Source organism: Gymnoscopelus braueri, assembly GCF_963280865.1.
Source record: "Gymnoscopelus braueri genome assembly, chromosome: 16".
NCBI lineage: Eukaryota > Metazoa > Chordata > Actinopteri > Myctophiformes > Myctophidae > Gymnoscopelus > Gymnoscopelus braueri.
In genome coordinates this window covers 19,779,029-19,803,347 of record NC_137616.1, presented here as the reverse complement: position 1 = coordinate 19,803,347, position 24,319 = coordinate 19,779,029, and the positions used below count along the sequence as shown (strand labels likewise).

General features: G+C 41.4%; 2 protein-coding genes across 2 annotated transcripts in view; both read left to right on the top strand.

Annotated features, from left to right (window-relative positions):
• LOC308102863 (plasminogen-like) overlaps window positions 1-7,763 on the top strand; it is a gene marked incomplete at its 5' end in the record, with an annotated part of 18,599 nt that extends 10,836 nt beyond the window's left edge. The window contains 5 exons of the mRNA XM_080452717.1: window positions 3,745-3,822; window positions 4,890-5,030; window positions 5,532-5,638; window positions 6,136-6,281; window positions 7,164-7,763. Coding sequence (XP_080308843.1) covers window positions 3,745-3,822; window positions 4,890-5,030; window positions 5,532-5,638; window positions 6,136-6,281; window positions 7,164-7,325 — 634 coding nt within the window. The 3' untranslated portion in view covers window positions 7,326-7,763. The remainder of the gene's footprint in view (window positions 1-3,744; window positions 3,823-4,889; window positions 5,031-5,531; window positions 5,639-6,135; window positions 6,282-7,163) is intronic.
• Window positions 7,764-14,053: 6,290 nt separating this feature from the next.
• Window positions 14,054-23,988, top strand: LOC308102862 (plasminogen-like; the record flags this gene model as incomplete). Its single annotated transcript, XM_080452716.1, has 14 exons — window positions 14,054-14,102; window positions 15,399-15,531; window positions 15,664-15,770; window positions 16,126-16,240; window positions 16,613-16,752; window positions 17,099-17,219; window positions 17,667-17,785; window positions 19,268-19,430; window positions 19,557-19,681; window positions 19,874-20,024; window positions 20,671-20,858; window positions 21,443-21,591; window positions 21,949-22,042; window positions 23,921-23,988. The coding sequence occupies 14 exons, from the start codon at window positions 14,054-14,056 to the stop codon at window positions 23,986-23,988; spliced, it is 1,722 nt and encodes a 573-aa protein (XP_080308842.1).
• Window positions 23,989-24,319: the final 331 nt, after the last annotated feature.

Here is a 24,319-nt window from a genome sequence, read left to right as displayed (position 1 = left end):
TAGTTTCCAGCGTCTCCTCTGCTATGAATTCTACCACATGACCAGGAACTACAGGTGGCACTTTATTTTTCAATGATTCATCAGGTAGCCGTATCAAACCAAACCTGGGGCTGATAATATATAGTTATCAGCCTTATATGGCTGATAACTCTCTGCACTTTTATCACTCGCTTCACCCAGAGCAAATAAAGGGTGGTTATTTAATAAATATAGCAACTGGGCATTCCTCTCTGCTTAAGGTTTTCCAACATCAGGTATAGGGTTTCATCAGACCTCACCAACGGCTTAGGCTGATACTGTATGCAGTTGGAAATCCCAAGAAACAATGAATACTGCGTTATATTTGTTTCCCATAGCCTTATTTATTCAAAAAGATGAGAACATTATTAATTAATCAACACTTCAATTTCATGAATAGATTAACATTACAGTCAACGAGGAATTGCCCTGGCAAACAAAATGGTATTACCACTGGGATGTTCCCACAGTGTGGGGAGACAGTTGGCTCAGAACATGGATGGTCTCATGCTGGCATCCCACGCGTGTTCTTGGTATGCGGCCATTCTGTGAACCGTCAAAGGTTGTTGTTTTCTGCTCAGTGTTATGGTTCCTTTCTGCCCGCATAAACTGCAGTGTCTTCTCAACAATGAATTCTACCAAACCATCTAGCATCCGAGTTTCAGGTTTCATCCATGTTTGACATAGTAAGTTCTTTTAATGAAGTTGCTGGCGGATGGCGGTGCCACTTAAAGGTAGGGTAAGTGATATTTTTTGGTTAAAACAAAAAGTATTTTGTTAAAAGGTTAAAGCACTATATTCTGATAGTAATCATTGCTATAGAGTGTTTGTTCAGTAACAGGAGTCTCCCCGTCTCTCCAGCTCTTTAATAAACAGAAAATACATTTTCCGGTAGGTGTCAAAATCTCAGCCAATCAGGAGAAAGTACCCATTTTTAAGCTTCATTTTTATAGTGTTCCAGTTTAAATTTTTCCTGCTCATTTCTTAGTGTCATCACTTCCAATTTCACTTGTTTAATCTATATCCTGATTGAGTTCTCTATGCTGATTGGATAAAATTGGAAATGAAACTGAAACTGAAACGAAAATGCATTTTCTGTTTAATAAAGAGCTGGAGAGACAAGGAGACTTTTACTGAACAAACACTCTATAGCAATGAGTACTATCAGAATATAGAGCTATTTAACACTTATTTTAACCACAGAAAATCACTTACCCTACCTTTAAGTGCATGGTGGAACTTTAGCTGTGTTGTTTGGTCAGCTGTCCTATATATCCCGATACAACTTTAGCTTGCGCTGATTGGTCAGCAAACGTATCACCCTCTAAGTCAGCTAAAAAAATAAACATACTGGTCTAAAACAAATTATTTGTTTAATGTAGATAAGGATTTACCAGATAAGCGTTGTGTTTTTTTTGTTTTGAAAGTGATTATACAAAAGTGGACACTGGTACTGTTAATGTAGCCTACATCATGACCTGTGCTAACTCCCCAATAACGGCTACCATCAGCTATGTTACCATACATCTTCAGATATCTTAATCTGGTCATTGTAAATACAAAATTCGTAAGAGTTTTAAGGAATTGACCATCACAGTACCTACCTATATAATGTATAAATGCTCCCCCTTAATGATTACTGGGCATGGCCCATTACACTTACCTCAAGATTGGTCATACATAATTTTAAATGCAAAGTCCCACCAGGTCACTATCAGTTTGCGTATGGAAGCGACATGTAATATGGCTCTTGTTTAAAGTTGTTGAGACATCTGGACATTAGTACAGTAAATGCTATGCTCGAGTCCTCTTTTAACTCAGCCTTTAACAATGTCTCACCACCTCTGCTTTTTTTAACAGTTTGAGGAGGAGCTTGAGGTTGAGGTTTGTACTTGCACTTAGCGGTTTTAATTTTGTTAGCACTTACACTTTCATTTATCATAATCTTTGTTGATTGTTATACTGTCCAGATCTCTCTTGAGAATGAGACCTCAGGTCTCAATTAGATTACCTGTATAAATAAAGCTTAAATACTTTTTGAGGCTAAATTCCTGAATATCGCCAAGTTGTTAAAGTTCTTCACATGGCCTTTGGAATATGTAGCACTGCGGTCCATGTGTGTGCTTTCTCCTTTTCTATTATTACTATTCTCTCATGATTGCGTTCCCTGGTTTGGTGATTGTCATGTTCACCACAGTGGCAGGTTAGATAAGCAATGATGTTGAATGTTATTATAGATTATAGCTTGTTGAATGGTGTAAAAGGAACAATCCAAACACGTTGTATGTTCTCTTTTTTTCATAGTTTTGGAATGCAACACATGAAGAAATGTCTGATATGGATTGTGTTAAAGGTTCTATGACATTCATTTTCACTTTTTTTATTTTTTATGTTTTTTGGGGGGTTTTATGACCTCAATTACACCCAAAAAATCAGAACTTTGAACATTCAGTGGATTTTCTGTGGTCTGGGGTTTTCTGAATAATTAGGCTGAAAAGTAATCTGAGCTTGGCCCTTCAGCAGTGAGGTCACAGCCGATTAATCCCGCCCACTCTCCTCCTCGCCCCTCCCCTCCCCTATCCTGGGGGGGGGGGGGAGGGCGGAGCAGAGGCGATGATTGACAGGCAAAATCCCTCACCAGCGACACCCGCAGGCAAAGATTTCTTTTTTCATTGCAGTTGAAAAGGCTTTAGAAATGTGAGAGAAAAACACCTGCCATGGATCAATGGAGTGGATTTTTTTGTTAAAACTTTCTATACACGTTTGAAGGACCATGACAAAGACTTTTAATGTGTGGTAAAACTGAACGTCATGAGACCTTTAAGAAAGACAGCAAAATCATTGGTTTAGAGCAGTGGTTCCCAACCTTATCTGGATCAGGGCAAACTTGAAAATCTAAAAAGTATTCATGGTCCACCCATCTGACCACTTAACACGGCAGCCGAAACGCATGTGTTTTCAGAGCATGTTTATTTTAATGATCAATCAATCGATTCCTATTTCAGTATGACTAGGAAAACTCATTTTTCAAGGTTTTAAAGAAAAGATACCATGACATGTGTTTGCCAATTATTTCGGGCCCACTTGAAATATCCTCACGGCCCACAGGTGGGGCCCACAGAGAATCATCAGGAACATTACAGTACATTACTGTTTTACCCAGTAGCAGGCCTTACTGCTCCATCCAGCCGCACCAGTAGGTCTAGTGGTAGCTTATTTCCTTCAGCGGTGAGCACTGAATGCCACTTTTGTTGTATTACATCTTGTCTGTTCTTGATTCATCTCTCAAGAACAGATAGTCAAAAACAGCAGAGGGCGCTGTTTTTCCTTTTCATTTGGCGCTGGGTTCCCAGATTGGTTCTTGATAAATGTATCAGAGCCATCCAGATTGATAAAAATAAGAAAATATGCAGTTTAATAAATAACAAAAATAAAGATAATATAAATTAATCAACAACCAGACAACCTTTTGTCACTCCCCTCCCTCAGGGTGAAAAGTTGGGTATGTGATAAAATATTATACAATCCATCAAAATATAATATCACCAAGACACTATACTACATGACAAATTATGAAATTGTACAATATGATTAATTTTCTTCATTGCCATCATGTATCATGGATCGCAATGTTGTAGCCTTCATCTTTGCCCTTCTGTCTGTCCGTCCATCCATCCATCCCTCTGTCTGTCTGTCTGTCTGTCTGTCTCCATCTTTCTCTCTCAGGAATTCAGGAATACATTTCTGTGGAGGAACGCTGATTGCTCCCCAGTGGGTCGTGACTGCTGCACACTGCCTGGAGAAGTAGGCCTACCTTTAACACACCGCACATACATTCACTCCCTTATGGAAATACATCCTGAGATACAGACTAGGGCTGCAACTATTGATTATTTTCTTAGTAATGATTCCATCGATTACTTTTTCGATTAATCAAATCATCAAGAAGCATAATTTTTTAATATATTATTTTCATGTTTTATTTATCAACAATAAAACAAATTAAATCAACTATATATTGATTAGTCTGATTAAACGTAAGGTAAACAATCGTTTTTTTTGTTAAAATAAGTGTTAAATAGCTCTATATTCTGATTCTGCTCTCTGATCTCATTGCTATAGAGCGTTTGTTCAGTATCAAGGGTTTCCATGTCTCTCCAGCTATTTATTAAACAGAAAATGCATTTTCAGGTGAGGATACCAATTTCATCCAATCAGGATAGAGAACAATTCAATTCAAGTTGATCAATTGGTACTCTCTCCTATTGGCTGAATTTGGCAACCCACCTGAACATTTATTTTCTGTTTGTTAAAGAGCTGGAGAGATAGGGAGACCCCTGTTACTGAACAAACACTCTAGCAATGACTACTATCAGAAAATAGCTTTTTTTAACCTTTTAATAAAAAACATTTTAGTTTTAACCAAGAAATATCACTTATCCTACCTTTAACCATTTAAATCCTATTTTTTTCTAATTGTGCAACAGTGTTATGCAGAAATAGTGAAAATGGTCAAGCTTCAATCTCACAATGCTACGCATCGTAAGCTATCGTTGATAGCTTGAAGACATGCTATTTTCTCTATATTTGCTACTGTATTTTATTTAAATCAATTACTTTTTATAATCAATTCAATTAATTTGTTTGATTAAGTGTTATAACCCTAATGCAGACCTTGACTTTGTGGATGACAGTTTTTTTGTCGTATGACACAGCATGTTCCATTTGTGTGTGTGTGTGTGTGTGTGTGTGTGTGTGTGTGTGTGTGTGTGTGTGTGTGTGTGTGTGTGTGTGTGTGTGTGTGTGTGTGTGTGTGTGTGTGTGTGTGTGTGTGTGTGTGTGTGTGTGTGTGTGTGTGTGTGTGTGTGTAGGAGTAAGTCGCCATCATTTTACAAGGTGGTGATGGGCATCCACACAGAAAGAGCCAACGAGGCGTCTAAACAGGAGAGGACACTGGATCAACTGTTTCTTGGGCCCAACGGAGCCGACATCGCCCTTCTCAAACTCAGCAGGTGAGTACTGCTGTGGAAGTATACTGTATGTTGCTCTAACCAAAATCAGCCAGATATCGCTGGAGCTTATCAGAAGCAAAATAAGCTTTATAATTTAGATTTTTGGCTGTCATGGGGTTTTGGTTTTTGGTTATTAATGAATAATACATCATGAATGATTCCCTAAATTGAAAGGGTAACAGCTAGCTTACTTGGAAGAAAATAAGAAGTCCAATTGTGGCAGTGGGTCAGCATACAATGAAACCTATCTGAATGAATGTTTGGAATGTATAAAATTATGTAGGCTCCATTAGAAAACTCATAGTCTCCCTTTTCCCTCCTGCGCACATATAGCTCAAAATGGGATTTAACAACACCTCATTTTGGTAGAGCAGGGATTATATTTTAGCCACTGTCTGTCTGCCTAACTGTGTGTGTGTGTGTGTGTGTGTGTGTGTGTGTGTGTGTGTGTGTGTGTGTGTGTGTGTGTGCGTGTGTGCGTGTGCGTGCGTATGTTTCCAGCCCAGCTTTATTAAACGACAAGGTGCTGCCTGTTTGTCTCCCAGACAAAGATTATGTGGTCCCCAGTGGAACAGAGTGCTATGTTACTGGCTGGGGAGAAACTCAAGGTACAGTACAACAAGCATGTGCATGTGTGCGTGTAGTTGTCTTTTCTACTTCCGTCATCAAACCAAATCCTTTTTTAGAACACTTTATGAATCAGAGGTGCAACATGACGACTGTATTGTTGATGATGATGATGATGATGATGATGATGATGATGATAATAATGACGATGATGACGATGATGGGGAGGAGAAGTCATGTCTAGAGAGATGATTGTGCACAAGGATAAAGATGATAAAAGTGACTGAAAAGTGCATATCCAAAATCAATGTAGCAATTTATGTAAGAAAGACCTCATAGAGTATGGAGGCAACTTGGTTGAGCAGGAAAAGTGAGACTACAATTGCACTAATATTTATTTTTAAGATATTTCATGTCTTTCATTTATTTTATTCTTTAATTCTCCATTAATGCATTTTATGCCTTCTGTAAATCACTTTAAATGGCCTTAGTTTTTATGTATTAATGACAAATAATTTTGCTTTGACTTATCCTACAGGCACAGGTGGAGAGGGGGTCCTGAAGGAAACCGGATTCCCTGTGATCGAGAACAAGATCTGTAACCGTCCATCTTACTTGAACAACAGAGTGAGACCCCATGAGATGTGCGCAGGCAACATCGAGGGAGGAACAGATAGTTGTCAGGTATGCAAAACATCTGTGCGTGCGTGAGTGCATGTGTGTCACACACTTGGGTCAAAACATTCATAAAAGTTACACTTTATTCCCAGGCAGTAACTGTCCATGATTTTAAAGTATTTGCAAGAGCACCTTGGTGGTTCAGCCATTAAGAACACTGGCCCTGTTATCATCCCCTCATGCTCTGCTCCTGTTTTTCTGTCTTTCTCCATTGTCTTGTCCAAATAGTTCAATAAAAATCACATCTTTTTCCCTTTATAGTTTTTTTTATACTCATTTGCACAGTATGTTAGAACAAATCCCAATCCCGGACAACATACTGCCACAATCTGAACCATCCTGATGGTGAACCCCACCCATCTGTTTGTGTGTCTATGCATCACCTGGATTTGAGCTCTCCCATGCCCAGGGAGTTATTAGGCTTCTGGTCTTCAGGCAGGGCCACTCTGTTGCATGTGTACTGTATGCAAACACAACATCCATTATCACAAAACACTTTGACTTTCTACCAGTGGTGGAAAAAGTACTCAATTGTTTTACTTAAGTATGCAATCAATACTGCAATGTAGAAATACTCTATTACATGTAAAATTCCGGAATTAAAAAATCACTTATATTATTGGTTTAAAAATGTACCAAAAGTAGAAAGTATAGTCATTATGCAGAATTGAGTAAATGTACTCACTTTCCACCACTGTTTTCTACACTTTGAAGCAGCAAACCTCGTGTGTGTGTGTGTGTGTGTGTGTGTGTGTGTGTGTGTGTGTGTGTGTGTGTGTGTGTGTGTGTGTGTGTGTGTGTGTGTGTGTGTGTGTGTGTGTGTGTGTGTGTGTGTGTGTGTGTGTGTGTGTGTGTGTGTGTGTGTGTGTGTGCGCATTCTACCTGCAGGGGGACAGCGGTGGCCCTCTCGTGTGCAACGCTCAGAGCAAGTTTGTCATCCAGGGTGTGACCTCCTGGGGTCTGGGCTGTGCCAATGCCATGAAGCCTGGCGTCTACACGCGGGTCTCCAAATTCGTTGACTGGATTCAGAGTACCATGGCCACCAACTAAAAGGGCACACTACAAAATACACATCAATCGATGGCTCTATACTGTGAACAGTAATGAGATACTGAAGAAGCCAACGCATTGTGAGACTTCCTAAAGACATTTTAACAAATAAATGTTTAGTTGTTTGGTAACCAGGTCAACAGAGACTAAAGCATGAGTACAAAAAGGATAGAGTATTTCATACAGATTGTGTCATGTTCACATTTTGGGGGGCTCTGAAATGTCATAAAACTCAAATGAGGAGTTGTATTTTAATACAAATGTATCAAAAACCTGCATACTTCTCAGTTTTGTTTTGTTTTTTTGTGTTTGCTATTTTAACACAATGTGTTCAAATGTGTTTGTACAAACGTGCACAAAAATGGAAACTCAGATTGCTGTCGGTTTCTTTCTATCATTCAACAGATGATTGTAATACTTGATTGTAATAATAACAGTACTGTCTGATGAGGTAATGTCAAATGGTATCCCACCTCTCTCTCTCTCTCGTTTTAAACATACTGGAGTTGTTAATTATTACTGAAGATATCACAGTAGCCTATGACATTTTTGGTTATTGCAAATATTTGATGGTAGAATATCAGTATGGCTTACAGTATTTTTATGACATCAGTGTGGCTTCTTTCTTTAAATCAAAGGCATACAACCAGTGTATTGTTACACATGATATTGTATGCTTGTTTTTATATATAATAGGCTAATGCATTGTTTCTCCACCAGGGGTCCAAATGGACCCTTTTGGGTCTGTAACTCAGAGAGTGTACTAATGGAACCAAATGAACCCATAAGGTTCAATTAACACAGATTTTACATGATGAAGATGAAGATTGTGTCCAATGGGGGTCCCTGGCCTAATGCATATCAAACTGGGGGTCCTTGAAATTAAAAAGGTTGAGAATATATTACCAGAGGCACACTATGACATTTGTTTCCTCATAACATATTGTAGCATTAACTTTTTTCAATTAGATACCGGTATTATAGGATAAAAAAGAAAATCAGTAACATGGTGTAAGACTGGGCTTGAACACACCCTGAACATCTTCAGATCATAATGAATATAGAGCCAGTGAGACGTCTGGCCTATCTGTTTGCCTTCTTCTATATGTAGTCTGGGTGAAAACTGGGTCAAAGTAGATTTACAGTAGTCATGTAGCTACTACTCTCTTGGGAGGTTCATGACTGAAAACACTGTGATAAATACTATATATTTTAATTCGCAGACTGATATGAGTCAAGTCAATTTTAACAAGAGAAATGTGGTACACAATTCTAATACAAAATAACAACAGCAAGCACATAAATACAAGATAAATACATTAAACATGAGACAGATGACGTTAATTAATAATAATAATGTGTATACATACAATACAGTTGGTATAATAGGCAGTGAAAATATCAAATACAAATCATTGAAGAGTGTCACTGCTAGATGTCACTATAGCAACATCATTCGAACCGATGACGTAATTTATCTCAAAGATAAAAGCCCAATAAGTCCCAATGTAGTACTTATTGTATGTAGTTTCCCTAATATCTAAAAAATGCTGTGATATTAAAGTCTGGAATCTCTGTGGTCCCTCACAACTTCGGAGGGAGAGAAGTCCAGTCTGGAACCAGGCTAATGAAAATAGACATTTAAAGGGAAGAAAGTACAAACTTTGGCAGGCTACTAGTCATACATACTTACACCTAGAACCCCCATTCAAACTTTAAAATGTTCATCTTAATGTGGACATGTTTGCCTGAATCTTTGAAATGTTTCATGGTTTTAGAATTGTACTCCTTTAAAAGTTCAGAGATTTATAAAGGCACTTTCACCTAGAAACTCCATTCACAGTTCAAACATTCCACCTTACTGTGGACATGCATCCTTGAGATGTTTTACTTTGAAATGATTTGTAGTTTTTGAAATATTTAACTTTAAGTGCCCAATGCATTGTCAATGCGGCAATGGACATGGGGGGACGTGGGAATGACCCATCACGTTCATGTAATGTCAATGTACAAAGCTTAGTGTGCTTGTCTACTGTCATTAGTGGCCAGTTGACGAAAATCAGTAATAGGTGAATTTGCCAAAGTGCCAAACGAACCTGGTCTGGAAGCTGCTGCAGGAATAACTCCTTAAAAAGAAAACACGGCTGATGGTCTCCCAGCAGAGCCAGCATGTGATCCATCAGCTCAGAAGGCTTACTGTCGCCGAGACGGGAAGGGAGAGGAGTTGGCGCGCACGTTCGGATTCATTAAGTCCAAACGTCTCCAGTAGATGCGACTTCAGAATGGTGTATTTGTTCCGTGTTGGAGGACGTTCTAGTAGGCTCACCACTCTCCCCACAGTCGAGCTGGTAAGGGACGTCAGTACATGATAAAACCTTGTTTCGTCCACCGTTATGTCCTTGATGGCGTGCAAACCAAGCACTTGCGTTCCGTTCCCAAAAGTCGGGCAACTTTAGTGTAGCAGACATGTTCAGTAAACTCTGGAAACGTCCAAGAGTAAAAGGGGTCACCAATGTAGGAGTGCAGGCAGAGAAACGACGGAGATTTATTCCTCTTTGAAGAGCCAAGTAGCACTCTGTTTATTTCAAACAAAAAACAATAACAACAGACCTGTCGCGCAGGTAATTACGTCACCACCTCGGAGGTGTGCATTTTCTCTTAAAGGTAACAGTAGCCCTAGAATGTCTGTGATCTTACATACATTTCATGTATTCCAAATACACAGTCATAGATCACCCTCGTCGACGCGCTGTGTAGTGACGATGTGCGCGGCCGTAAAAGTGCTCTAAACTCCGTCCGTACTCACCCAATAATTAATTCCTAAGACTTGGAGTCATATTTTGTCCTCTAGTTTCATATCAATTTGAAAGTTCTGCCAGAAAACGTGTGTATAGTCAAATATCTCCACTTTTCCACGAGCTGCACACGGACGACTTTCTGTGCGGGCTAGGGGCGCGACTTGAGTGATGGACCGAATTTACCCAAACATCCTCTTGTCATCACAAACGTCATAACAAATTGACACGGGGAAGCACAAACGAATGGGGAACACAATTGACAGGTGCTTGTGATTGGTGCGGGGTAATGAGTCACTCCATCTGCCAATTGTGTGTCCCAAACATTTGTGCGTCCTGAAGGAAGTTTACATATATTCAGTCCTGCACGCATTCCAGGCCCCTCGCCCGTACAGAAAGTCGTCCGTGTGCAGCTCGTGGAAAAGTGGAGATATTTGACTAAACACACGTTTTCTGGCAGAACTTTCAAATGGATATGAAACTAGAGGTCAAAATATGACTCCAAGTCTTAGGAATTAATTATTGGTTGAGTACAGACGGAGTTTAGAGCACTTTTACGGCCGCGCACATCGTCACTACACAGCGCGTCAACGAGGGTGATCTATGACTGTGTATTTGAAATACATGAAATGTATGTAAGATCACAGACATTCTAGGGCTAAGGTAACAGCACCTATGCATTTAAAGGAAATACTGCCTCTGGTAAAGTGGAACAAACTAATGTAAACATTGTGAGTTATAACTGTACTTATAATGATTGTCCTGTGTGTGTATATCCACCACAAGACTATATATAACTAGCCATGGTTCACATGACGCTCGACTGCCACAAGCGTCATGGAACCGAGAGTTCCTGGTTTTCGATTTACATTAAATGAGTTACATTGACAACTCTCACATGTACATAAACGTTCTGATTTCAAATATAAAGTGCTTACCCATGAGCAACGGATGTTACTAGTTGATCCGACCCGCGATAAGTACCCGTATCTCCCGTATTGTTCAATAAAAAGCATTTTAATTCGATCGCCGGCCATTTTCTCCAAATGTTCTCCGTTGCTTTCAACTATGCGACACTAATGGTTGGGAGGTGTATTGCACTCTGATACATTATCCAAAAAAAATGGCCGGCAATGGGATTAAAATGCTTTTTATTGAACAATACGGGAGATACGGGTACTTATCGTGGTACGGATCGCCTTGTAACATCCGTGGCACTTGGGTAAGCACCTTATATTTGAAACCTGAACGTTTATGTACATGTGAGAGTTGGCAATGTCAAAAAATCGAAAACCAGGAACTCTGGGCTCCATGACTGTCATGTATGACATATGTCATGTTTCAGGGCTAATATATAACACTAGAGGTAGGGCGGCCGGCCCGCTAGCCGCGCACGGGGCTCTATTATTAGGCCTACGTCGTCTCCCCCCCCCACACCGCACACGTTCGGTCGCGTCGCCGTCTTTGTCTGTTGATTTTGCATAAACATGGATGGTGGCTTGTTTCTCGCGCACAACACTGAATGTAGTCCAGGCTGTTGGTTGGCTAGTAGTGGTCACGTGACAACAACACACACACACACACACACACACACACACACACACGTCGCACAGACGCACACACATTAAAAGCCTCGACTTTTTCTTCACGGCGCTCGTGACTCAAAATTAGGTGTTTTTGTTTGTGTGTTACGCACTGGATTGGAACTATTTTTGCAATGTTATACTTCACAGTTGACCTCAAAGAAAGGTAGGCCATAAGATTGTTTTGTTGTTTTTGCTGGCTGGGTGACGATCATAGTGGAAGGATGTCTGTGCGGAGATTTAACCTCCGGTGCTTGTAGTCAGGGCTGTTAAGTCCATTTTTATGTTACAATCGTTCACTTTGTGATACAAGCGCCAAATTTGGCATGAACAATGCCTAGGACCCGCTTTTGCAGAAAAGCCCGTTAGCCACGCAAAAAAATCCAATATAGCTGCCATTTTCCAAAATGGCTGCTCGCGAAAGACATTTTATGTGTATTTTGACCTGGATTGTGATTGGATTTTGATTATTTTGGTAACAACATATAGTTTTGACAAATCTGGGCAATTGGTGAGTGTCATCCACGCTACTTGCCAAATATCATCTTCTGCTCGCCATCCCCAGCTGGCAGGGCTCTCTGTATGCATTTGACATACAGTTGCCTGGCTTCAGACACGGGCAACTTGATAAGTGGCATGCTTCACATGATGTGCAAGAGATGCCCTTGTAGGTGGAATGGCATCATAGGACCTCTGCTTCCATGCAAACAGGTAAAATCTTGCATCATCAACCCCATCAGCAGTGCTGTTCTTGTCATGCGCTGTTACTGGTGGGTATTGACTGAGCTTCTGGAAGACATGAGACACTTCAGGCCACACTTGCCGGGTTTGCCATGCTGTCTTTTTGCCTTTTACCACGAGAGGCTGACACGACATCACATCCAGTGAAAGCGTGAAAGAAAAGGATGCCAATGGATTTTTCAGGGCCTAGATTCTTCACTAAATCGTGAACTGGTAACCAACAACAATACAGTACAGTACAGTACAGTACAGTACAGTACAGTACAGTACAGTACAGTACAGTGCTGTTCAATAACAATACAGTACAGTACAGTACAGTACAGTACAGTACAGTACAGTACAGTACAGTACAGCACAGCACAGCACATTGCTGTTCAATAATAATACAGTACAGTACAGTACAGTACAGTACAGTACAGTGCTGTTCAATAACAATACAGTACAGTACAGTACAGTGCTGTTCAATAACAATACAGAACAGAACAGTACAGTACAGTACAGTACAGTACTGTACTGTGCTGTGCAATAGCAATAACAGCACAGTACTGTTTTGTAATGTGTTAGTTTGTCGCCGGCAGCCATTTTGGAAAATGTCAGTCATATTTTTTTTTTACGTGGCTAACGGGGGGAGGGGGCGGGGGGGGAGTCAAAACTATATTCTGATGCCAAAATAATTTCAATCCAGGTAAAAAAAACACATAAAATGTCTTTCACTGGCAGCCATTTTGGAAAATGGCAGCCATATTGTTTTATTTTTGCTTGGCTAACGGGGGGAGGGGGCGGGGGGGGATTCAAAACTATATTCTGATGCCAAAATAATTTCAAACCAGGTAAAAAAAACACATAAAATGTCTTTCACTGGCAGCCATTTTGGAAAATGGCAGCCATATTGTTTTATTTTTGCTTGGCTAACGGGGGGACGGGGCGGGGGGGAGTCAAAACTATATTCTGATGCCAAAATAATTTCAAACCAGGTCAAAAAAACACATAAAATGTCTTTCACTGGCAGCCATTTTGGAAAATGGCAGCCATATTGGGTTTTTTTTGGGTGGCTAACGGGGGGAGGGGGTGGGGGGAGTCAAAACTATATTCTGATGCCAAAATAATCCAAATTGGATTATCCAATCACAATCCAGGTCAAAAACCACATAGCATGTCTTTCGCCGGCAGCCATTTTGGAAAATGGCAGCCATATTGGGTTTTTTTGCTTGGCTAACGGGCTTTTGTGATCCATTGTGTTGTGGGTACGAATGGAAGACACCAGCAGTATACAAATACATATTGTCATTATAATAGGATCATGAAAGGATCTGAAAAGCATAGTGCTAGTGTATGTATCAGATAAGTTCAGATCAAAGATATTCAATGAGACATGTACTGGAAATGCTGTACTTTGATGTACTGAGACTCACCCCACTGCGTACTAAATCCACCCACAGGCAAACAGTTATTGACCTCTCAGTCCTAAACTGTTGTCAAGCTAATGATTGACCAATGATTGAGATGTTATTTGTCTTACTGCCTTGGGTGAAAGCACCCCAATAAGGTACAGTAATCTTGGTGACTCTGTGAGTTAGTCGGCTATGCACTTTTAGTGAGAGTTCTCACCATGGATCTGTACAAAGCAATTTTCCTCGTGGCAACAGTCATCTGTACAGGTAAGATATACTGTACTGGGAAAAAGCAATGGCATCTGAATTATTTGAGCTTTTTTCAGAAAACACATTTGATTAATTCTGAGGGTGATTTACCAGGTTACACATGGCAGAGGCTTAGAGTGTGTCCATTGTATAGGAGCCATTTATCACAATTATTCAAATGTGTAAGTGAAACTGAATCCGGAACAGCAGTGGTAGGCCTACTTGACAGAAGTTATTGAGGGGTTTTATGTAAGCATTGGTCTTATTTCCATCTAGTTCACTCAATTTAAAATGTTAAATGTACATTGATATTTGCAGTCTTCTCCTAAAATGTATGTATATTTGTTATAAAGGTAACTGTTCTCATACAGTAACTTTAAAAGGCTAAAGTTATGCAGTAGCAAATGATATTTTGATTAATATTAACCTACTCTCTGTTTCTATCATCCATTTTACCAGTGAGGTAAATTGTGTAACACCACTACTATTCTTTTCATTTCTGTCTTTAAATCAACATCAGTAGCCTAATATGTAATTGTATATTTCTATACCTGACATTTTAAAACAATTCTTTCAGGTACATTTTGTTATAATTAATATTAATCTGCTATTGAAATAGGCCCTTGGTTACATTTTTGATCATTTGTTGATGATTAAGTAATCTAAAGTTTTTTTGCTATTTTTCATATTACATATGCTTTATTTGCGAGAGAACTGTCAGGGTTACCAACTTATGACTTAATTTATGGTTCCTATAATTTTTCCTGACATTTCTTCCTGAATCGCCACTATTGTGTATAATTGTTCTCCAACTTAACTAACATTAAACCACCTCAGTTTAAACATTAAACAACCTGTGTTTTTCAACAATGTCTTGTAGTTTTGTATGTCCACAAATGACTCATCTGTCAATAGCCTGGTCAGTGTTGCAACCATCAAAACAGGATTTTTTTCACAGGATAAGTAAACTACAGCACCCTTTATTCTCTCACTGGTACTGTATATGAATATAGCAGACGCTCAAAACATCACCTTGGTGATAATCCATTAAAGTTATTATGGGAGCATGATCCAGTGTGCAGACTCTATATGTCTCTATTTTAATGTATTATTCTGTCCTGCACCTGGGATTTTATCTTTTGTGTGCTTTGTAAATAGTTATATGAATATTCCATCACCATAACGCACTCTTATCTGAATCATTTCACAGACAGATCATCCAAACTGCAACTATCACTGACCACTGTCACTCTTTCTTTATTGATAGATAAAACAGATAAACAGTTATATGTTTTTTCTTTTCTGTTCTTCCAGTCGGTGGTAATGTGGACGAATATGCAAAGACAGATGGGGCATGGATCCTCTCATTGCATAAGAGGGAATACTCGGTGAACACTGTAGCAGAGTGTGCTGTCAAGTGTAATACTGAAACAGCCTTCACGTGCAAGTAAGATTTCATTGTAAAGTTGCATGTAAAGTTCACATTTTATGCTTAAACAGGCTGGCAGACAACGGTTCATGAAAGGTTCAAACTGACAGCAGCTGCTGTCTCCATAACAATTACTGTTGTGTTTTTCAGGTCATTCATGTACGTAGAGAAAGACCAGGAATGTTGGACAGCAGAAGCTAACTCCAAAGTAGAGACTGTTATACGCAAGAGCAGCACAGCTCTGTATGAAAAAAAAGGTAGGTTCCTCTTCTCTCTCTCTCTCTCTCTCTCTCTCTCTCTCTCTCTCTCTCTCTCTCTCTCTCTCTCTCTCTCTCTCTCTCTCTATCTCTCTATCTATCTATCTCTATCCGTTTATTTATTTATTTAATCATTCGTTTATTCATTCCTTCATTAATTGTATCTATTTATTTGTATTATTTTTTTGTATTATTTTTTGGGGGGGAGTAAAAAGACTGTGAGAAGGGTTACTTTGTTATCATATGGCTGTGTTGCTAGACAAAAACACAGACTAAAATAAATTACACTTACACTACCACTGGCACTGAGGCTGTTATTTGATACATTTGTTGATCTTTTATCTATCTTGTCTAGGATTCCTGTTGGAGTGTGTGAATGGAATAGGAACAGATTATAGAGGCACAAAGTCTAGAACGGAATCGGGAAAGACTTGCCAGAGATGGGCTGAGAGATTCCCACACCCACATAGGTTTTCCTCTCATTTCACCTTGTCTCTTTTATCTTGCATCACATTTAATCGCAGCTGGGGCTCGAACGGGGAACCTTTCGATTCCCAAGTAGTAGTATTAATAGTTTATGTACAAACATGACAAGCGCCCGCTCTACCTATTTAGCCATATCATATATCATATCATATCATATCATATCATATCATATCATATCATATCATATCATATCATGATGACACATTATATCACATGACACGTCACATCATTTCTAATCCTTCTACATCATACAGTGTAGTCATACCAAGTCATATCTATTCTAAAATCATAAGGAATCATCTCATACCGCATAATATCTCACCTTGTGTTCTGTGTGATGTGCGTGCTGCCTGCAGCATCACCCCTCAGACTCATCCCAGGGCAGACCTGGTCTCCAACTTCTGTAGGAACCCAGACTCGGACAGCAAGGGTCCCTGGTGCTACACTACGGACCCCAGCACACGCTGGGAGCCCTGCAACGTAGAAAACTGCAGCCGTAAGATGGGTAAGTGACTAAGAATGGATGGATGGATGGATGGATGGATGGATGGATGGATGGATGGATGGATGCAATGTAGAAAACTGCACCCGTAAGATGGATACGTGACTGAGAATGGATGGATGGATGGATGGATTATTTCATTAATTCATTAATTCATTAATTCATGGATGGCTGGATGGACGGACGGACGGATGTATGGGTGGAAGCATGAAGGGATGAATGGATCAATGGATGCATGAATGGAGGGAAGCAATTATGAATGGTTAGATGAAGGAATTGATCGATGGGTGGATGGATGGATGGTTGGCTGACAAACTCTGTGTTCTTTGCTGTTGGACAGAGGAGTGCATGCACTGCAGTGGAGAGGACTACAGAGGGAAGATTGCCACCACAGAGAATGGCTTCACCTGCCAGCGCTGGGACGCGCAGAAACCACACAACCATGGCTACATCCCCAGCGTGTAATAAATACACCACACACAATTTATCTATGTCAGTGGTACTCAAATTTGTTTCATTTCAAGGACCCCCATAAGTCTGGTCAGTAATGTACAGTAGAGTTACAGACCAGTAAGGGTCCATTTTGAACTCCCTCAAGGAACCCAGAGGGTCCCTGGACCCCCTTTGAGAACCACTGATCTATGTTGTCCAGTGGTCTCCATGTCTTGTCACTTGTTTTCAGGAAGCCTTTAAAGCTGCAATCCATAACATGTATATCCTGCTCAGAATTTTAACCCTGGCAAATACCAACATTTGGTGGGGGAAATATTACACTTTGAGCGTCATGCAATACCTCTTGTCACCTCTTGTTATGGGATAATCACATTTTCTCAAGCTTAATACAGCATAGAACGAAAGCTAATGTATTTTTTCCATCTCTCCCGCCCCCCAACCCCCCGCTCCCCCAGTCTTCCAGAGAAGTACCTGGAGGAGAACTTCTGCAGGAATCCGGATGGTGACCTCAGACCCTGGTGCTTCACAACCAGCGAGGCCAAACGATGGGACTTTAGCAGCATACCCCGCTGCAGTGAGTCCCCCACCTCCCATTCTGTTGTTGACACACTATTGAAAGTGTGACCGGACCTTTGAGAAATCTGGATCTTGATCTGTGATAATAGAAAACTACACAAATATACTAATTAGTGTCACATAGAGTAGGTACACAGGATTTGTGGCCCTCTCAGCACTGCTAGGAATTAAATGGAGGCAAGATTAAGTGTATTTGTGATTTTACATGTTTTTGCAATCCCATCAGAACATCTCACAATACACACTCTGAGGTCCTTTATATACACTGGTTAAAAATACTTCTTTAAGGCAGCCATATTGACAATAAATAGTAGGTTAACAGTAGGTTCTGTTACCAATCCTCCTATAATTTGACAAACCTCTGTAGTGGGTGGGGCGAGTGGTCGCAAACTGTGTGCCCGGTTCTCATCAGTGGCTGGAGCAATTGATCTGAATTTGCACACAGCCATTGACCATTACCATCTGGAACTGCGAAGCCCGTTTTTCGATTTCACCAAATCTCAGCTGTTTATTAACGTTTTTGTGTCAAACAATGTTGCCATGGTTAGCTGCCCAGCAGTGGGATAGCCCCACGAGTAGCCTGCTGCAACCCTCCTGATTTCGTGTATAAAGGGGCGTGTGTATAGAGCCGGCGAGAGACGGCGCCTGATCCCATTGGTTCACCGATCTGTCCGTCAACCCCCGCCCCGTTAACACAACATTACGAGCGACGCCCACTGCACTCTGGTTGGTTGGGAAATGAAACACTTCCTCATACCCAGTACAGGCTATAGTTGGGCCAGGCCAGACCGCGGGGGGGGGGGGGGGGGGCGTGACGGGATGCGCGGGGGGGACGCAATAACCCCACGTTTGCAAGAGCAAAACTGTGTGCCCGGTTCTCCTCATATCAGTGGCTGTTGCAATTGATCTGAATTTGCACACAGCCATTGACCATTACCATCCGAACGCAACTGCGAAGCTCGTTTTTTGATTTCACCTAATCGCAGCTGTTTATAAGCGTTTTTGTGTCAAACAATGTTGCCATGGTTACGGCTGCCCAGCAGTGGGATGGCCCCGGGAGCGATGGGATCCATAACCCACTGTCTGCCACAAGCACACAGAGAGTGTGTGTGTGTGTGTGTGTGTGTGTGTGTGTGTGTCTGTGTCTGCGACGCACGGTTGACCACGGGGGGGGTGACCGCGGGGGGGGCCGGGCGACAAGACGCACAATAACTCCACGTTTGCAACTACTTTCGCCTGCGCACTTCACCGGGTATGGACTAGTGATACTAATCTTAGAATAGCAGAGCCGAAACTCAGTTTGCCATGAGAGGAATGGAAGCTTGCTTAGTATTATTGGTAACACCTGTTTATTTCATAAAATGGCTTAAAATGGCTATTGCGAAAAAGATCTACTGAGCAGGTCAACAGACAAGGCGAAATACACTGGTCCTCGTCTTTCCCCTCTCATCCATCACCTTGTCCTTCCTGTCCTCAGCAGCGTCAGAGCCACCTACCATCGGCCCAGAGCTGACCTGCGCCACTGGAGAGGGAGGAAACTACAGGGGGACGGTTGCCAGGACAATTTCTGGCAAAACCTGCCAGAGCTGGTCGGTCCAGACACCTCACAAACACAACCGCTCGCCCGACAACTACCCATGCAAGTAAGAACACCCAGATAAATACGGTATCTATCTACACTAGTAACTATCCATCGACAGTATCTATCCTTCTGTCTGTCTGTCTGTTTTGTCTACTACCTACTTACTGTACCTACCTATTTTTGTCAGAGGCCTGGACAACAACAACTGCCGTAACCCAGACAGTAAGAGGATGCCATGGTGCTACACCACTGATTCAGAGACACGCTGGGAATACTGCCAGGTCCCTAGCTGTGATGGTGCCCCCGGACCAGGTAGCTTTAACTACTTAAGTTCATGACAATGATTTTAGTTTTTACTTTTAAGGAATTTCGGCTGAAGACGAATAACAAACCATCATGTCTCTGTGACTTACTTACTTACTGTTTGCAGAGAAACTGACCAGAGTTTAGCTATATGTCGATGTTCCCATGCTTACTGCTTAATGTTCTGTTATTGGGCATCAGTCCCTGCTGTAGAGGACGATGACTGTTACGTGGGGGACGGGTCGAGCTACCGCGGCGCGACCACAGTGACCATCAGTGGCAAGAAGTGTCAGGCTTGGAGCTCCATGACCCCTCACAAGCACAAGAAAACCTCACTGGCCTTCCCACTAGGGTGAGAAACAATGCTCTGCGATTCAACTGCATTTGTTTGATCAACATTTTAATAGTTTTTTCACCAATTGTTTTGCTTGATGTAATTTAGATAGGACCATCACAGAGAGAGACAGGACCGTGAGGACAAAGATGCTCTCTAGCCATGCAGATTAACTTACAGCTCAGGTTCCAAGCCGGGCTTCCAAGTGGGGACATTGTGGTTATAACATATATTTCACTCTGGGAATGCCAGTGAGGACATTGTTGTTATAGTACATTTCTCACACAGTGACAAAGGGACCCCACAGAACATTTTAACCCTTAAACCAGGGACGATTGACACCCTCTTTCATGAACGTTGTGCTTCAGTCAAAGCCATTTATACCCACTTAAGTAGCTGTCCAGAATGCCCTCTATTGATCTGCTACTGCAGGAATTGGGACTTATGTTTTTCTGGTAGATGCTGAATGATTGCAGGAATCTTTTTCAACTCTGCAGTGATTTCCCTCTGCCTGGGATTCTCATGCCGTGGCAACCTTGGACCATGAGCTATAACTTCACCCAGTTCACCACAAACACATGACATGGTGATTATTGTTTTTAACTGCCGAAATACCAAAGAAAAAGGTCACGATCAGTGCTCTTCCTCTCTGCCTGTGTGACAGTGACCTGAGACGGAACCTGTGCAGGAACCCCGACGGAGACAGAGCTCCCTGGTGTTACACCACTGATCCTGCTGTTCGCTGGGAGTACTGCAACCTGGAGAGGTGCTCCGCAAAACCTTCTGGGGTCTTACCAACCAAACCAGCGGTCCCCGCTCTGCCCGCAGCCACTCAGACCACCCCAGAAAGAGGTGACTAATTGAGTCTTAGATTTGTTCATCCCTAATTCATTCATTCACACATTCACAAATGTATGAATTCACTCACTCACTCACTCACTCACTCACTCACTCACTCACTCACTCATTCATTCATTCATTCATTCATTCATTGGCTCATTCATTCAATCAATCATGATTTTTCTTATACATCCATTCATTCACCTAATTTTGTTCTACAGTATATTCATTCACTAAAATCTGACTAGCAGCTTGTTTTGTTTGGGGGCAGTGTTTATGCTTCATTCACACACACACACACACACACACACACACACACACACACACACACACACACACACACACACACACACACACACACACACACACACACACACACACACACACACACACACACACACACACACACACACATGCAGGCAAGCTCACGTGCACACACACACACACACACGCAGACATTCAATCACTGAACTCTTTGTTCACCTGATTGTTCAATCACTCACCTCCCTCGTTTGAATGGAAGTATCTTATCTAAACATTCATTATTACATCCTAAATTACATCAATCCATCCATCCATCTGTGTCTTTCTGTCAGACTGCAAGGTGGGGAATGGAGCAACTTACCGTGGTTCTACCTCCATGACCCTGCTGGGAGTCACCTGTCAGGCCTGGCCCGCACAGACACCCCACCGACACAACAGTTTCACCCCTGAGACACACCCCACCAAGGGGCTAGAGAGCAATGTAAGTGTGTGTGTGTGTGTGTGTGTGTGTGTGTGTGTGTGTGTGTGTGTGTGTGTGTGTGTGTGTGTGTGTGTGTGTGTGTGTGTGTGTGTGCGTGCGTGTGCGTGCGCGTGCGCGAGTGCGAGTGCGCGCATGCCCGTGTGTGTGACTCACTGGAGTAAACTTTTCATCACAACTTCAGTGGCGTTTCAGAGAGACAGAGGACTGCTCAGTTTCATCGCTGCTAATGGAATATTAGCCCTATAACAATATATACCGTACATAATGTTGAAAAATGTTAAGCTTGATTTATACTTTGTTCTACGCCATGTATAAATTAAGTGCGGCTTTAATAATTCTTTGTTGTCTTACTGTCAGAGTTGCAGAAACCCCGACAATGATGTGAACGGTCCGTGGTGTTACACCACTGATGTGAACAAGAAATGGCATTACTGCCAGATCCCTGACTGTGGTATGTTTATCCAGAGATTATCATCAACCTTTTAATTTGAATAACACCCAGTTTTGTATGCATTTGGCCTTGACGCCCCCAATATGTCTGGGTCCCATTCTACACTGTAAGATCCTCAGTGTTAACCACTCTATATACTTTGTCAACCAAGGGTCTATACTTGGCCTCTCCTTTTTTTCCTCTACATCAAATCTCTTTGCCGAACGCGATACAGACATTTTATGCATTGTCCTGTAAAAGAGTTGTACTTCTATTGCATGCAAGCAGCATGTTACCACTTTACGGTATAATGATGCAGCTGCACAAACGTGACGCAGAGCTAGGCCAGTCCATGAAGCCGATGTGTTGGATTTGTCAACTACAGCTTGTAACAGTTTGTCTCGCAAAACTCGCAAATCATTGGGCCAATCAGCACCAAATTGCTTTTGCACATTGCCAGTAGGTCACAGACAGGTCATAGACCACTATTTTTCCCCACATATGTTTTACACCTTTTGAAATATCTAACTGTAATTGTATTTATCATGTAATTATTTCCACAAATATGTTCAAATAGCAAATTATCTATTATTAATTGTGCATTTTCCACATTTATGTATTAAATAAATGATGATATCTATAAATGATTCTGTCCATTTTGAATAGCTTGTATCCATGATTATTGTGCAATTGACAGATTGTTGTTCTCGGTTAATAAGGTAAATGTACAGGGTAAATACCCTGTACATTTAATATAAAAGCACGAATATATTAATCTGTCTATTATTTTTAATAGCTTAATATTGATGCACAATAACATGTATGTTTATGAAACACAATTGTATACATAATTATACAATATATGGGGTCGAGGTAAGGTAGGGGGTCCCTGCTCCATCTCCCCATCAGTTTGGGAAAACGTTGAAGACCCCTGGCCCCGGTGCTTCTTTTGGGCTTGTTTTCCTAGACCTGGTTGCTTATTTCTCTCACACAATCTGGCAACACTGCCAGAGGCGATTTTTATACAGTCTATGGACGATACATGCCGCTGTTTAGATGCCTCAATAAAATTATACAGTGTGCTAAAAAAATCCGAATTGATTGGATAAAAACCTGTGATATGTCTTCTTTTATATTCCTGAACCGATTATCTGACAAAGGACACAATCGTTCAGAAATAGTGTTTGTTCACAAGCTGATCCAGATGGCTGCCATAGACTTCATAGTATTTCACCAAACTTCCTGTTCCAGTTTTGGCTCCCATGAGCATCAATGGCGTCTGCTATGCAAGCAATGGCGTCGGCCAGCCCCCTAGGCTGTCCCTTCCTTGTTTTCTAATTTCCTTGCTGGGTATGAGGAAGTGTTTCATTTCCCAACCAACCAGAGTGCAGTGGGCGTCGCTCGTAATGTTGTGTTAACGGGGCGGGGGTTGACGGACAGATCGGTGAACCAATGGGATGAGGCGCAGTCTCTCGCCGGCTCTATACACCCGCCCCTCTATACACGAAATCAGGAGCGTTGGGGCAGACTATAGCCTCTCAGACCCAAAACTTTGAATATTTTGTTATGGTTGGATAAGATTTTGGATAAGATTTTGTCCACAATTCCATCCATGCTGTGTTGATGTTTGTACCATGGGAGAGATAACAGGCAAACGTTGATCAAAATAACAATTACTAATTGTGTAGACTTCTTGGAAATTAAGTAATGCAGATGTTTAACAATAATTTAACTCCTAGAGAGAGTAAAATGAAACCAAATGGACCCGTAAGGGTCCATTTGGTTTCATTTTACGCTCTCAAGAGTTAAAGATCTATAAGGGTCCATTTGGTTACCAACTCTCCATCATTTAGCTGGGGATCACCTGGAACCCCCTCATCACCCCCTTGGCTGATTTAGAAGAAAGCATCGGACTGACCCTGTTAGATGAGGATATCCCACAAATTCAGTGTGGTAACATACTGTAACAAACGTACCGTGGCTCCCTGGGTTCCTCTGCCGCCCTTCAACCCTGTCACACCAACAGGCCCCTGGAAACACACACACACGCACGCACACACACACACACGCACACGCACACACAGCGTATAAAGATTATAGTAGTTTCATGATGCTACTATAACCAGTGGTGGTAAAAGTATCAGTACTGCACTGTAGAAATACTCTGTTACAAGTCTATGTCCGTAATTCAAAATTTACTTACAAAAGAATTGGTATCAAAATGTACTTAAGGTACCAAAAGTAGAAGTACTCATTATGCAGAATCTCAGTAATAGACGATCTATAACTAGCCGATCT